Source organism: Salvelinus namaycush, chromosome 14 (assembly GCF_016432855.1).
Source record: "Salvelinus namaycush isolate Seneca chromosome 14, SaNama_1.0, whole genome shotgun sequence".
Taxonomy (NCBI): Eukaryota; Metazoa; Chordata; class Actinopteri; order Salmoniformes; family Salmonidae; genus Salvelinus; species Salvelinus namaycush.
Window position 1 is genome coordinate 8,056,233 of NC_052320.1, and position 15,174 is coordinate 8,071,406.

Consider the following 15,174-nt stretch of genomic DNA (forward strand, 5'->3'; position numbering starts at 1 on the left):
GTCAGGAGGACAAGTATTATACCCAACAAATATAGAACGGTGCAGCATAGGGAGAGAGAAAAGTAGAGTTGGACCGCTGGGTGGTCCAGCACAAAGGCCAGGAGAGGACTAGAGTTGGGACAATACTGAGGAACTTATTGGACAAACTTATACATAATGCCAGTCAGCGCACCAATAGCCTTTGATTGAAGCTCAATGTTAAATTCACATCTCCCTAACATTATATCTATCTAAGACAACATGACACCAATGTCGTAGACGCTCCCTGGCCCTCGTCATTAGCCATTGGGCTGTTACCGAGAACCACATACCGGACTTTTAACAGGGTCAATAGCATGAAGAAAAAAGACAATGTCTTGCCCCGACCTAGCTCACTATCTAGGTGTCAGATAAAAACGAGAATACAGGGTCCATAAAGTGACGATTAGACGTGCCACCTTTCGGACTGAATAAGTTTGTAGGGGCAAAAGTTAATGAATGTATAATTTATCACTCTCACATGCTTATTTCTGTCCATTAAGAACTAACAACGTTTAACCTTCTGTAGCATTTCTGACAACGCTAACATCTTAGCGACCTACAGGAGCACTAATCAGTCAGCACTAGTAGGCAGGTTGCTTAGGATTCAAACAATCTCAAACAGACTTATAGGGAGGAGGTCAGAGACCTGGCCGTGTGGTACCAGGACAACAACCTGTCCCTCAACGTGATCAAGACAAAGGAGATTATGGACTACAGGAAAAAGAGGACCGAGTACCCCCCCCCCATTCTCATCGACGGGGTTGAGTGGAGCAAGTTGAGAGCTTCAAGTTCCTTGGTGGCCACATCACCAACAAACTAACATGGTCCAAGCACACCAAGACAGTCGTGAAGAAGGCACAACAAAACCTATTCCCCTCAGGAGACTGAAAAGATTTGGCATGGGTCCTCAGATCATCAAAAGGTTCTACAGCTGCACCATCGATAGCATCCCGACTGGTTGCATCACTGTCTGGTATGGCAACTGCTCGGCCACCGACAGCAAGGCACTACAGAGGGTAGTGCGAACAGCCCAGTACATCACTGGGGCCAAGCTTCCCGCCACCCAGGACCTCTATACCAGGCAGCGGTCAGAGGAAGGCCCTAAAAATTGTCAAAGACTCCAGCCACCCTAGTCATAGACTGTTCTCCCCGCTACCACACGGCAAGCGGTACCAGAGCGCCAAATCTAGGTCCAAGAGGCTTCTAAACAGCTTCTACCCTCAAGCCTCCTGAACATCTAGTCAAATGGCTACCCAGACTATTCGCATTGCTCCCCTTCCCGACACCACTGCCACACTCTGTTGTCATCTAGGCATAGTCACTTTACCTCTACCTACATGTACATACTACCTCAACTAACTGGCACCCCCCTGTATATATTGTTATTTTTTACTGCTGCTCTTTAATTACTTGTTACTTTTATCTGTATTTCTTGAAACTGCAATGTCGGTTAGGGGCTCGTAAGTAAGCATTTCACTGTAAGGTCTACACCGGTTAAATTCGGCACACGTGACTGATTAGATTTATTCATACTCTTCAGTGGAATAAGTTTTAGAACACCTACTCATTCAAGGGTTTTTCTTTATCTTGACTATTTTCTACATTATAGAATAATAGTGAAGACATCAAAACTATGAAATAACACATAAGGAATCATGTAGCACCCAAAAAAGTGTTAAATCAAAATATATTTTATATTTGAGATTCTTCATAGTAGCCCCCCTTTGCCTTGACAGCTTTGCACACTCTTGGTATTCTCTCAAATAGTTGCACCTGGAATGCTATTCCAACAGTCTTGAAGGAGTTCCCACATTTGATGAGCACTTATTGGCTGCTTATCCTTCACTCTGCGGTCCAACTCATGCCAAACCATCTCAAATTGGGTTTAGGTCAGGTGATTGTGGAGGCCAGGTCATCCATTACTCTCCTTTTTGGTCAGATAGCCAAAAAGGCACCTAAAGACTCCATGAGAAACAAGATTCACCGGTCTGATGAAACCAGGATAAAACTCTTCAGCCTGAATATCACAATGTCACGTCTGGAGGAAACCTGGCACCATCCCTATGGTGAAGCATGGTGGTGGCAGCATCATGCTGTGGGGATGTTTTTCAGCAGCAGGGACTGGGAGACTAGTCAGGACCGAGGGAAAGATGAACGGAGCAAAGTACAGAGAGATGTGATGAAAACCTGCCCCAGAGCGCTCAGGATCTCAAACTGGGGCGACGGTTCATCTTCCAACAGGACAACGACCCTAAGCACACAGCCAAGACAACGTAGGAGTAGCTTCGAGACAAGTCTCTGAATGTCCTTGAGTGGCCCGGCCAGAGCCCAGACTTGAACCCGATCTAACATCTCTGAAGAGACCTGAAAATAACTGTGCAGCGACGCTCCTCATTCAACCTGACAGAGCTTGAGAGGATCTGCAGAGAAGAATAGGAGAAACTTCCCAAATACAGGTGCCAAGCTTGTAGCGTCATACCCAAAAACACTCGAGGCTGTAATCGCTGCCAAAGGTGCGTGAAGTACTGAGTATTTATGTAAATGTGACCCGTTTTTTTTTTTATACATTTGAAAAATAATCTAGAAACCTGTTTTTCCTTTGTTATTATGGGGTATTATGTGGAGATTAAATTGTTTGTTTACCTAATCAATGTTAGAATAAGGCTGTAACGTAACAAAATGTGGAAAAGGTGTAGGGGTCTGAACACTTTTCGAATTAACAGTATGTATGCACGTCTCATTAGGCTGTATGTATTTTTAGATACAGGCCTAGTGTAAATGTATTATAGTGTCAATCTATTACAAATAGAAATACAAACTTTAGACTAAATATACATTTGACAGAGCACAGCAATCGATAAAACAATTGGTTCTGAGCTGATGTCAGCATTACACAGGTAAGCTAATGATGAGAGAAAACAGGAGTGCAGACAGGCTGTAAAGACCTCGATATCTATATGAGTGACTGTGTACAACACCACCACCTGCTGTTATGTTGGACACCTACGGACCAAAAAAACATGTTATGAAATATTGACATGTATTGCCAAAATAAAGGTTTAAGGAAATACAGGCAGACACCACATCACTACAAGACAAAACAGCTTACTCAATCTTGTAAGTAGCAAAGCTTTTGGTGTGTGAAAAAGCCACCACTTTACATTGTATGCAGTACAAATTGACATTATTGTGGGAGCACCTCCGCTAAGAGTTTGAATTAGGCTATTTGAGAAGGTTTGAATCCACAATCAACCTGCCTACACAAGTTGTTTGAAGTACAATGGACCAACATAGCTACTGTAGAAGATCAAAGTGTGATGAAAAACCTTGGTAGAGCATGGGTGGAGTAGGCATTGTGGTGCTCATGTGAATTTGCATTCTGTTTCGTGTTCGAGCAAAGGCTATGGCAACACAGGGATGGGAAGAGTTGAACAGGAGTTTGTGAACGCATTTTCAAGTACTGAAAGCAGGGTTTCCCCAACTCGAGCCTCAGGATCCCACCGGGTGCACGTTTTGGTTTTTGCCCTTGCATCTACACAGCTGATAAAATAATGACCTAATCATCCAGCTCCGATCACTTGAATCAGCTGTGTAGTGTTAGGTAAAAAAAACTAAACGTGCACCTCTGGGGGTCCCGAGGACAGAGTTGGGGAAACTTCAAGCTTTGATCCCTTTGGGTTCTTAATGCTAAATGTATTACAGTAGTAAAAATCTCAATACAAATAGACTTCGAAAAATTGAAGTTTTGTCCAGGCGAACCAACCCACCTCCTTGATGAGCTCAGACTGTCCGGCCGTATAGCAGTAGGATGCTATGAGGGTGGCGATGCCCACATAGGACCTGACCAGCTCTGCCAGGAGACGCAGGATGGTGGAGGTGGGCATCAGGGGCTTGGAGGCCTTAGCCTTGGCCCCCTTACCCTCCTCTGAGCTGGCTCCGTTCTCACCCTCCACCTCCTTCTTCTCCTCACGCATCTCCTCTGGAGTAGAGGCTGGGGAGAGGAGATGAGAGGGAAATGTACAGAGGGGATAAAGAAGAGAGGAGTTGGGATCAAGTAGGGGCAGAGAGGTTGTTAGAACACATTTTTAAGGATGCAGACGTGACAAAATCCTTTTTCATACATTTTGTGTAAACACACTATATTGTATATTTTCATCCTAAAATGTAATCAAACAAAAGGAAGAAGTGTAAGGATGTAAATGTAGTCAATACCAGTAGAGGCTGGAGGTGAAGAGCAGGGAGGGAGTGCCTCACCTTCTCCCTGGGGCGTGCCAGACTGAGAGGAGTCAGCCACAGCACCATCAGCAGTAAACACCTGGGCCTGAGAGAACGAGGAGAGATGGAGAAAATATTATTTACAATATCTAGACTAATACAGCAGTTTTCAAAACATACATATGAATATGTTACCATTGATAATACTCACTCTTGGGCCCTGTTCAGTCAGTGGGAAAACATTTTGAAACGGAGAGGTATAACCTAAACTTCCAATAAGAACACTTCTGTTTTCTGTTGCAAAACGTTTCGCTAGTGTATCCACTACTGAAACAGGACCATGGCCAGAAGGACTCTCACAAACAGCCAGCCAGACATGACACTTACGTTGATGTGGAAAGCGGACTGTGAGTCGAAGTCACTGCCCTGTCTGGTGAGTCTGTACTGCTGGTAGACATCATCATCCTGGAGGATCTGACACAGGTCCTGCCCCCCGGGCACCGCCACAGCAGGCTCCTCTGGACGCTCAGCTACACAAGAGACACACAGGAAGTTAGCCCACAGAACCTTTCACTTTACACACGTGTAGCAGGAACACCTGCTGCTTCCATTACATAGACTGACCAGGTGAAAGCTATGATCTCTTATTGATGTCACTTGTTAAATCCACTTCAATCAGTGTAGATGAAGGGGAGGAGACAGGTTAAAGAAGGATTTTTAAGCCTTGAGACAATTGAGACATGGATAGTGTATTTGTGTCATTCAGAGGGTGAATTGGCAAGACAGAAGCTTTAAGTGCATTTGAACAGGGTATGGAGGTAGGTGGCAGTTTGTGGCAAGAACTGCAACACTGCTGTGTTTTTCACACCCAACAGTTTCTCGTGTGTATCAAGAACGGTCCACCAACCAAAGGACAATAAGTCAACTTGACACAAGCTGTTCTGAGGGCAAGGGGGGGGGGGGGGGGGGGGGGGGGGGGGTACAACTCAATATTAGGAAGGTGCTCTTAATGTTTTGTACACTCGGTGTACGGCTTGCTGTCTCAATTCATTGATGTCTTTTCATTCCTCACATCCTCTCTCCTCCCCTCCTTCTCCTAATGCATTGGAGATTAAGAACCGAGGGGAGGGGCCTTGTTCAATATAGTAAAGGAGGCGAGGACATAGGACGCAAGGTACAGAGGAAACATAAATTGGGATAGGGTGCTTGTGTGAGGGTCTTACCCTCTTCAGGTGCATGGTAGGCGGCCAGGGCGTTGAGCATGTCATAGATGACCTCTTTGATGGTGTCAGGGATGGGGGGCAGCGGAGACAGCTTGAGGGGGGTGGTCTTCACCAGCTGCACCGCGTTGGGCCCCTTGATACGCAGGTTCTCAAACTCATCATCTGACGCTAAGCAGAGTGAGAAAAAGATGCCAACACTTAAAGCAACCACACACACACTGTCACATTAAGTCACACTGTAAAATAGGGGCACTAGCTGAGAGCTATAGGTGCAAGCAGATAGTTTACTGGCCACAGGTCTGTCAGATGTATTCAGAAGTAGTTTCATAAAGATTTGGTCACCACACCACACTGTTTTGCATGGTCCTTTGAACCGGATAGACCTGTGGACATTCAACTATCCAGACTCCTATCAGAGTGTTTTAACGTACCCGTACCAGCTCCGCGGGGTGCAGGTAGGGCGATCCGGACGCAGCTGTTGGCCGTGTCTGCGAAGCAGTCTGGGTTCCGGCAGGCGGCCGGGCCCAGAACGCGCAGGATGTAGTTAATCTCTCTGGAGCCCAGAGAGCCTGATACCACACCTGACGTGGTGCTGCCCGCCCCACTGGTCACTGCTGACCGCACCACCTAGAAGTCAGACAGACACTAAGTGCAAATTACAAATGGCTATAGTGCACTACATTTTAACACTGACTGGGGGTTTGTCAACAGTCTAAAGTTTGCTCCTCTAAGTTTCTCCTTGCCTTCAGCTGCACTGATCAGAAAACTGAAAATAATACCAAATAGTTGAAATAGGTGAAAGTGTTCCAGTACCTTCTCCATGGTGTGGCGTAGAGTGGCGGGGTCCTCAATGATGTGTCTGAATAGCAGGGTGACAAGCGGCGTGAAGCCGTTGAACCCCGACCCCTGCGTCAGCCCCAAGATCATCCTGGTACTCTTCAGCTCAGCAAACATCATGGCGTAGTGGTGGGTTCTCGTCAGGCGCAGGCACAGCCTGAAGAATAATTATAAATTACACACAGTCCAATTGATGACAGTTCTTCCAGTACAATTTATATATAGATGTATTTTATGTTACGTTTTGCAGTTGTGACTCAAATGGTGCCATTTAATGACTGACGCAAACGAATTTCTCATTACTGATCAGTAAAATAAAACTACTACATTTGATTTGTACAGCACTTTCATGACACTTTTTAGTGTGCAACAAGTACTTAGAGTAGTAAAATAGAAAACGTAGACAGCCAGCATGACTTGGGCCGGGTGGGTCTGGCCCCCTGGGTTCAAAATAGTTTGCCTAAGGAGCTCCATTTGTGGCATCGAGCACATTCTAAATGCCTTGATTCCATCCGAAATACACAGCAAAATGATTGAATACCAGGAAAATGTAGTTGGGGTATTATGTAGAAAGAGATTAATTTATAATTGAAATCACTAATAATGTAAGAACAAGTAAAATAAAATTACTTTAAAAAAACAACTTGTTTTTACAATTAATCTTCAAGATTGAAGTCTTATTTACAGTTTTACTGCAAGAAATGAATTCCCACAACATTGGATGTTCTAAGTTGGCTTGAGAAGTATCCATACTGTCATACCAGGATATTTGGTAATACCGGCACTGAACAGAAGGACTGCTATTTTCAACCCCCACTGAACCGTTGTAATCAGTAGGTTAGCAATGCTAACAAATAGATGTAAAATCCTATAGAGAATGCTAACTAAATGCTAACGAGCGCATTGCTAACATGTTATACAGTCTCTGACCTAGATTATTTGCAGGACTGACATCCCAGCTGAAAGTTATAGAAGTAGCTCAAAGACGCTACTCACAGCTTGCTGCACAAAATAAATATTAGACAGCAAGGCACTTGATCAAGGAGGGGATTCTCCGCTGTTACCATGCGAAACTTGATTATGGAAGAGAGTAACCACTTAGGTAACAAGCTAATAAATTAGCAAATCAAATGCACAACTGCAGAGCATTTAGCACATTTTTGGCAGTTAAGTTATAAGATATCTAGCTGGCAAACATTTAGGTCTGGATTCCATACTACTCCACAACAAGGCTCCGGTCTCTCATTGTTGTGTGCTTGTAAAGGCCACGTGACTGGGGACTACCAGTAAGGTTAGTAATTAAAAATTGAAATTAACTTGATATTCCTTATCTCCTAACGTAATGCACAAGTTGACTGCAGGTATTTACTTAAAAAGTAGCTACAAATATCCAAATGTATAAAAATAGATCAAACAAAGTATAAACAATAATGACAGTATTGAAAAACCATCCTTTGGCAATTTCCAAATACCCCTGTATATGGTATACTGCCCAAGCCTAGTTCCAAGTCCACAACAATGCTTAAACCAAATCAGGAAACCACTTTTGAGGTCTGGGAAATATCTGTATAAATGTTGATTTTTGGGTGTAGTTCCCCTTTAATCCCAGTGTGCTCCTAGCAAGAGGCTGTTGTTTAGCTGTGTTTTTGTAGCAAACGTGATGGGAGAGTTGGCAAAACAAATACCCACTGGATTGATGAAAAATAATCACGATATCATTCTGAAAGGTAAGCATAGGCTACTTTGTAGTTAACGTTTAATTGAGAAGGTTTTTGGGAAAGCCTTTCCAACTATAAGAAGGCTTTTCATGAGCATCATGGCTAATGGCTACACAAAGAGGTAGACGCACACACCACGTACACAGACAAGGGGCATTTGTGTTGCCTCTTCAGAAAGTTGCAGGAAATAAAAATAACGGATGCATTCAGTTCATATCTTATGATAAACTTGGGCAAATGTATACATTTAGTTGATTCCCTACTAAGGTCAATACATTTTTTTTTATATAGTTGAATTCCGCTTTAATGCCTGGATTCCATTAGGGGCCTAATTATCATATTTGGACCAGAATGAGGCTCTCTACTACCTATTCTTCCTGCAGTGATGATTCACCATCTTCATCTAATGTTTTCATAATTTATCTGTAGATAATCGGCAAAATGCCATAGGCCTACTAGTAGCAAATTGGGAACCAAATGAACGGCTCTCTCACCGATACGATTTCGTAGGCTACACTGACTGACGAGACTCACTCACTTTAGCATCACTGTCCGGCAAGTCCAGACATCCTAGGAAAGGAAACCCTTCGGTTTCCTTGTTCAGATGTGATACCATGTACATATAACCACATTGTTTCTCTGTCATCGCTTGCTTTGTGACTGACAGGCACCTATCAAATCAAATTTATTTATAAAGCCCTTCTTACATCAGCTGATATCTCAAAGTGCTGTACATAAACCCAGCCTAAAACCCAAACAGCAAGCAATGCAGGTGTAGAAGCACGGTGGCTAGGAAAAACTCTCTAGAAAGGCCAGAACCTAGGAAGAAACCTAGAGAGGAACCAGGCTATGAGGGGTGGCCAGTCCTCTTCTTGCTGTGCCGGGTGGAGATTATAACAGAACATTGCCAAGATGTTCAAATGTCCATAGATGACCAGCAGGGTCAAATAATAATAATCACAGTGGTTGTCAAGGGTGCAACAGGTCAGCACCTATCCTATCAATAGATCGCTAGAAGATCCATATCGTTCCTTCCAGCGAGAGAGGGCTCGACAGAAACTTAAATGAAAAGTAGCCTAGCTAATATGATTATGAAGTGGACAAAGTAGTCAGCTGAAAATGTGTCCAACAAGCTGATTAGGCGACACTAATGGAAAACACTGCATTTACATAAGATTCAAGACTTAAAAGAGAACAAAATAAAAGTAGGAACCTTAGTGTGGCGTGGAGGGTGTCTGGGTCCACGGGGACACTTATCATGGATACACAGGCTCTGATGAGCACCGTGGTCATGTCCTCTGTCAGGCCCTGCACAACGATGGCTCCTCCTGCCCCGGTGCGTTCAGACGTGGGGTCCAGGGGGGCTGCGGGAGGGGGGGCAGCAGGAGCAGAGGGACCAGAGAAGGACTCCTTTAGTTGAGGGGTAGTGTTGTCATCTTTAGGAGCACTCATCTCCACGGCTACTGGTGCAGAGTCTGAAAGAGAGAGGGGAGGATTTGACTATGGTATTCAACTAAAGTAACAGTATACATACATTTATACATTTTTCATCTAAACAAAGTGTGCTTTGTGACAATAGCAATGTCTAATAAAAGGTAACCACTTCACACTTTGCTTATAAACACTGGAGTTGCCCATATTTCTTCCAAAGCTATAAATCTACAGTGCCTTCAGGAAGTATTCACACCCTTTCTACATTTTGTTGTTACAAATTTGGATTAAAATGGATTCAAATCTTTTTTCAATCTACACAAAATACTCTGTCAAAGAGAAAGAAAAAGTATAACATTATTTATTTTTTTAAACGAATATATCTTGTTAGATAAGTATTCAACACCTTGAGTCAATACATGTTAGAATCACCTTTGACAGCAATTACAGCTATGAGTCTTTTTGGGTAAGTCTAAGAGCTTTGCAAACCTGGATTGTACAATATTTGCTCATTCTTTTTCAACTCTTCAAGCTCTGTAAAGTTGGTTGTTGATCATTACTAGACAGCAATTTTCAAGTCTTGCCATAGATTTTCAAACTGATTTAAGTCAAAACTGTAACTAGGCCACTCAGGAACATTCAATGTCGTCTCAGTAAGCAACTCCAGTGTATATTTGGCCTTGTGCTTTAGGTTATTGTCCTGCTGAAAAGGTACATTTGTCTTTCAGTGTCTGTTGGAAAGCAGACATTTGTATTTTGCCTGTGCTCAGTACTATTCCATTTAATTTTTATCAATATAAAAGACTCCCTAGTCCTTGCCGATGACGAGCACATCCATAACATGATGCAGCTACCACCGTGCTTGAAAATATTTTTTTTTAAAGTGGTACTCAGTGATCTGTTTGCCCCAAACATATTTGTATTCAAAACATAAAATACATTTTTGCCACATTTTTTTGGTAGTTTAGTGCCTAATTACAAATAAAAAACACGTATTGGAATATTTTTATTCTGTACAGGCTTCCCTTTTCACTCTAATTTAGGATGGTATTGTGGAGTAACAACAATGTTGTTGATCCATCCTCAGTTTTCTCACAGCCATTAATCTCTAACTGTTTTAAAATCACCATTGGCCTTATTGTGAAATCCCTGAGCAGTTTCCTTCCTCTCCGGCAACGGAGTTAGGAAGGACACCTGCATCTTTGTAGTGACTGGGTGTATTGACCCCATCTAAAATGTAATTAATAACTTCACCATGCTCAAAGGGATATTAAATGTCTGCTTTTTTATTTTTATTGATACCTATCTACCAATAGTTTCCCTTCTGTGCGAGGCATTGGAAAACCTCCCAGGTCTTTGTGGTTGAATCTGTTTGAAATTGATGGCTCGACTGAAGGACCTTACAGATAATTGTATGTGTGGGGTACAGAGATAAGGTAATCATTCAAAAATAATGTTTAAAAAATTCAGAGTGAGTCCATGCAACCCATCATGTGAATTTAGCACATTCTTCCTCCTGAACTTATTTAGGCCATAAAGGGATTGAATACTTAGTGCCCTGACACTTTAGCTTTTCATTAACTTGTAAAAACATAATTCCACTGATATTATGGGGTATTGTGTGTTGGCCATCAAAATGTGGAAAAAGTCAAGGGGTGTGAATAATTTCTGAAGGCACTGTAGAAGGCAGAAGGTCCATTATCTGGGTCTCTCTATCCTATGGCTTGCCCATGTCCCCCTCATCAGTCTCAGGTATCTGTTCGAGGCTATACTAGAACAGTAGCTCCTATCCAGTCATCACCTGGGTCTGTCTGCGTCTCCTCTGCCTTGCCCTTGTCCCCCTCCTCCCTCTCAGAGTCCGTCATGCTGCCAGTTTTGGCAGGTTTAGGAACGCGAGGCACTCTCTGAACCGTCAGCATCACCGGACGACGGTTACCAGTCTCCTCATTCACCTGGAATAAAACAAAGATATACAAGTCAATGGTTTCCCAGACCCAAATTATGCCCATAACTGGACTGATAAGCACTTTCACTGAATACTCTCCATTGAGCACCAGGATTTATTAAAGTATTCCTATTCCTCAAAAAAAATCCACTGTCGACTCTGTTCCTTTGAGTGGTCTCTGTATAGAAGAGGCTCCTCACCGGCGAGTTTATTAGGTACACAACTACTTTCACCAGAATGGAGCGCTCCTACGTGGCCGTGACTTGCTATATAAAGCAGGCAGACAGAGACATTCAGTTACTGTTCGATTGAACATCACAACGGGCAAAACAAGTGACCTAAAAGACTTGGCGCCTGCTATGATCGTCGGTGCCAGGCACGCCGGATCCAGGATCTCAGAAACGACAGCCCTGTGGGATTTTCACGCGCAACATTGTCTAGGGTTTCCCAAGAATGGTGCCACAAACAAAAAACATCCAGTCAGAGGCAGTCCTGTGGACAAAAACAACTTATTGATGAGAGGTTGAAGGAGAATGGCAAGAATCGAGCAAGCTAACAGGCAGGCCACAAATAATGGCACAGTACAACGGTGGTGTGCAGACAACCACAATGGGTTCGACTCCGATCAGCTAAGAAGCAGCTCCAGTGGGCACACGATCACTAACACTGGACAATTGAGGACTAGAAAAACATTGCCTGATCTGACGAGCATCGGTTCCTTTTGAGTCATGCTGATGGCAGAGTCAGGATTTGGTGTAAGCAGCATGAGTCCATGGCACAATCCTGCCTGGTGTCAACGGTACAGGCTGGTGGAGGTGATGTACCGCTGTCCAATCTGCAGCAACTGCGTGATGCCATCGCGTTAGCATGGACCAATATCCCAGTGGAATCCTTGTAGAATCCATGCCCCGAACAAGTCAGGCTGTTCTGGGAGGCAAAGGGTGGTCCGACCCAGTACTAGACGGGTGTACCTAATAAACTGGCCATTGAGTTATGTTACAGCCTTATTCTAAAATTGATTAAATACCAAATAAATCTTTAGCAATTTGCACACAATACCCCATTATGACAAAGCAAAAACCAGTTGACATTTTTTCAAATGTATATAAAAAAAAGAAATACCTACATAAGTATTCAGACCCTTCGCTATGAGTCTCGAAATTGAGCTCAGGTGCATCCTGTTTCTATTGATCCTCCGTGAGATGTTTCTACAACTTGATTGGAGTCCACCTGTGGTAAATTAAATTGATTGGAAAGGATTTTAAAAAGCACACCTGTCTATATCAGGTCCCACAGTTGACAGTGCATGTCAGAGCAAAAACCATGAGGTTGGAGTTGTACGTAGAGCTCCGAGACAGGATTGTGTCGAGGCACGGTTCTAGGGAGGGGTACCAAAAAATGTCTGCAGCATTGAAGGTCCCCAAGAGCACAGTTCCCTCCATCATTCTTAAATGGAAGAAATTTGGAACCACCAAGACTCTTCCTAGAGCGGGCCGCCTGGCCAAACTAAGCAGGGGCGTGATAAGGGCCATGGACAGTGAGGTGACCAAGAACCCGATGGTCACAGAGATCTAGAGATCCTATGATGAGATAGGAGAACCTTCCAGAAAGACAACAATCTCGGCAGCAGTTTGCCAAAAGGCACGTAAAGATTCTCAGACCATGAGAAACAAGATTCTCTGGTCTGATGAAACCAGAGATTTATTGAATGCTTTGGCCTGAATGCCAAGTGTCACGTCTGGAAGGAACCTGGCACCATCCCTACGGTGATGCATGGTGGTGGCAGAATCATGTTGTGGGGATGTTTTTCAGCAGCAGGGACTGGGAGACTAGTCAGGATCGAAGCAAAGATGAACGGAGCAAAGCACAGAGAGATCCTTGATGAAAACCTGTTCGAACCGCTCAGGACCTCAGACTGGGGCAAAGGTTCACCTTCCAACAAGACAACGCAGGAGTGGCTTCGGGACAAGTCTCTGAATGTCCTTGAGTGGCCCAGCAAGAGCCCGAAACTCCCCAAATACAGGTGTGCCAAGCTTGTAGCATCATACCCAAGAAGACTCGAGGCTGTAATCGCTGCCAAAGGTGCTTCAACAAAGTACTGAGTAAAGGGTCTGAATCGTTATGTAAATGTAATCTGTTTTAATCTTTAATAAATTAGCAAAAATTTCTAAAAACCTGTTTATGCTTCGTCATTATGGGGTATTGTGTGCAGATTGATGAGGGAAAAAAATAAGGCTGTAACCTAACAAAATGTGGAAAAAGTCACAGGTCTGAATACTTTCCCAATATACATCTCTCTCTATACCTGGACCATGGTGTTGAACTGTACGGTGTATCTCCTGCGTCCTGCGGTGAATCGGACGCTGCTCTCCCCGGCCCTCCAGGCTGAGTCTATAGTGCCGTTGTTAGAGGCAGAGTAGCTGCACCAGCGCCCCGACCGGTCGTCAAACCAACGCCAGTTATTACCATTGGGCTGCAGGTACTGGAGAGAGTGTGGGGACGAAAAGGAGATTTTTTTTTTTTAATTGTAGTGAGAGAAGGTTGACTAAAAGACCAGACATGGCAATACAATGGTAATCACATGCATATCCTATAATGTGGGATAAACTTTGTTGCACGGGGACATTCCTCTTACCTTGTTCATCTGCGCTCTGCGTTTGGATGAAACAGCCATTTTCTCATAGAAGTCAATGATCAGCAGCACTGGAGTGATCCACCTGTACACAGTCGGACAGACAACGTTCAGTCGTGTTGTACATCGCCTTTTGTCTGACAGATGCAATGCTTATACATTTACCTCACCCAAGTACGAAAAATAAGTATTGCTCTAATAAGAAAAGGCTTTGTTAAAAAAATGAAGATCGTTCATGCCGCCATTTGTAGCAGGATGTGCACATGTGCTAGCTAGCTAATCTCAATAACGGTCCTTTAGTCCGTTTGCTGTCAGAGCCTGGGGGATGGCAGAGCCATGTATTTAGAGCCTTGGACAATTGTTTCTGCATTATGATGCAGTTACATGTATGACACTTAATTTTTCATTTTATGGCAGTCATGTTAGCTCCCATTATATTACATGGGAAATATTTAAATAATGCTTTGTAACTGAATTAGAACAATATTCACAATTTTAAAAGTTGGGCCAACTCTAAATACACAGCTTTGGGGGGTGCTACTCACTTGGGCGTCTGGATGTCCTTCTGCTCCTTGGCAGCCTGCAGACAGGGCTGCACTACTTCTAGCAGCTTGATGAGCACATTGAGGATCCCACTGTTCTCCACCACCCTAGCACATGACAGCTTCAACTCCTACAGGGAACAGAAGACAGCATGGCTCAACATTCAGGGCCGGTGGGGGTGTGTGAGGAAGGAATTACTGTTCATCTATGTGTCTGTCACTAAAGTAGTTTGAGCAGGAGGTTTTTCTGTCTGCGTGCGTGTGTCCGTACCTCAAAGAGCAGTGTGAGCAGCAGGATGCGTGTTGCCAGGTTGGAGGCCTGGGGCAGGGTAGCCATCTGTCTGGTCCACTCGGACACAGTCTTGGTGTCACTGGTGGTCAGGGGTATTGCTGCCTTGATGAGCACGTCTGCTGCCTCCCACACCTACACATGTCAAAGATCACATACTTTAATAGATCACACCTTGACATTTCACACAGCAGAGTTTCCCAATCTCTGTCCAGGGGCTCCCCCGAGTGCACGTTATGGGTTTTGCCCTAGCACTACACAGCTGATAATCAAATCTTGATGAGTTGGTTATTTGAATCAGCTGTGTAGTGCTAGGGCAAA

At 43.9% G+C, this 15,174-nt stretch overlaps 1 protein-coding gene across 1 annotated transcript in view; it reads right to left on the bottom strand.

The window, feature by feature from the left end:
• Positions 1-15,174, bottom strand: part of LOC120059086 (E3 ubiquitin-protein ligase HUWE1-like) — a 71,600-nt gene that overhangs the window by 29,009 nt on the left and 27,417 nt on the right. Inside the window, exons 37-48 of the mRNA XM_039007879.1 lie at positions 14,836-14,988; positions 14,568-14,695; positions 14,026-14,107; positions 13,696-13,872; positions 11,247-11,397; positions 9,228-9,489; positions 6,273-6,453; positions 5,891-6,086; positions 5,460-5,627; positions 4,624-4,766; positions 4,276-4,342; positions 3,789-4,012 (exon numbers count right to left, since the gene is read on the bottom strand). Of these exons, the coding sequence (XP_038863807.1) occupies positions 3,789-4,012; positions 4,276-4,342; positions 4,624-4,766; positions 5,460-5,627; positions 5,891-6,086; positions 6,273-6,453; positions 9,228-9,489; positions 11,247-11,397; positions 13,696-13,872; positions 14,026-14,107; positions 14,568-14,695; positions 14,836-14,988 (1,932 nt within the window). The remainder of the gene's footprint in view (positions 1-3,788; positions 4,013-4,275; positions 4,343-4,623; positions 4,767-5,459; positions 5,628-5,890; positions 6,087-6,272; positions 6,454-9,227; positions 9,490-11,246; positions 11,398-13,695; positions 13,873-14,025; positions 14,108-14,567; positions 14,696-14,835; positions 14,989-15,174) is intronic.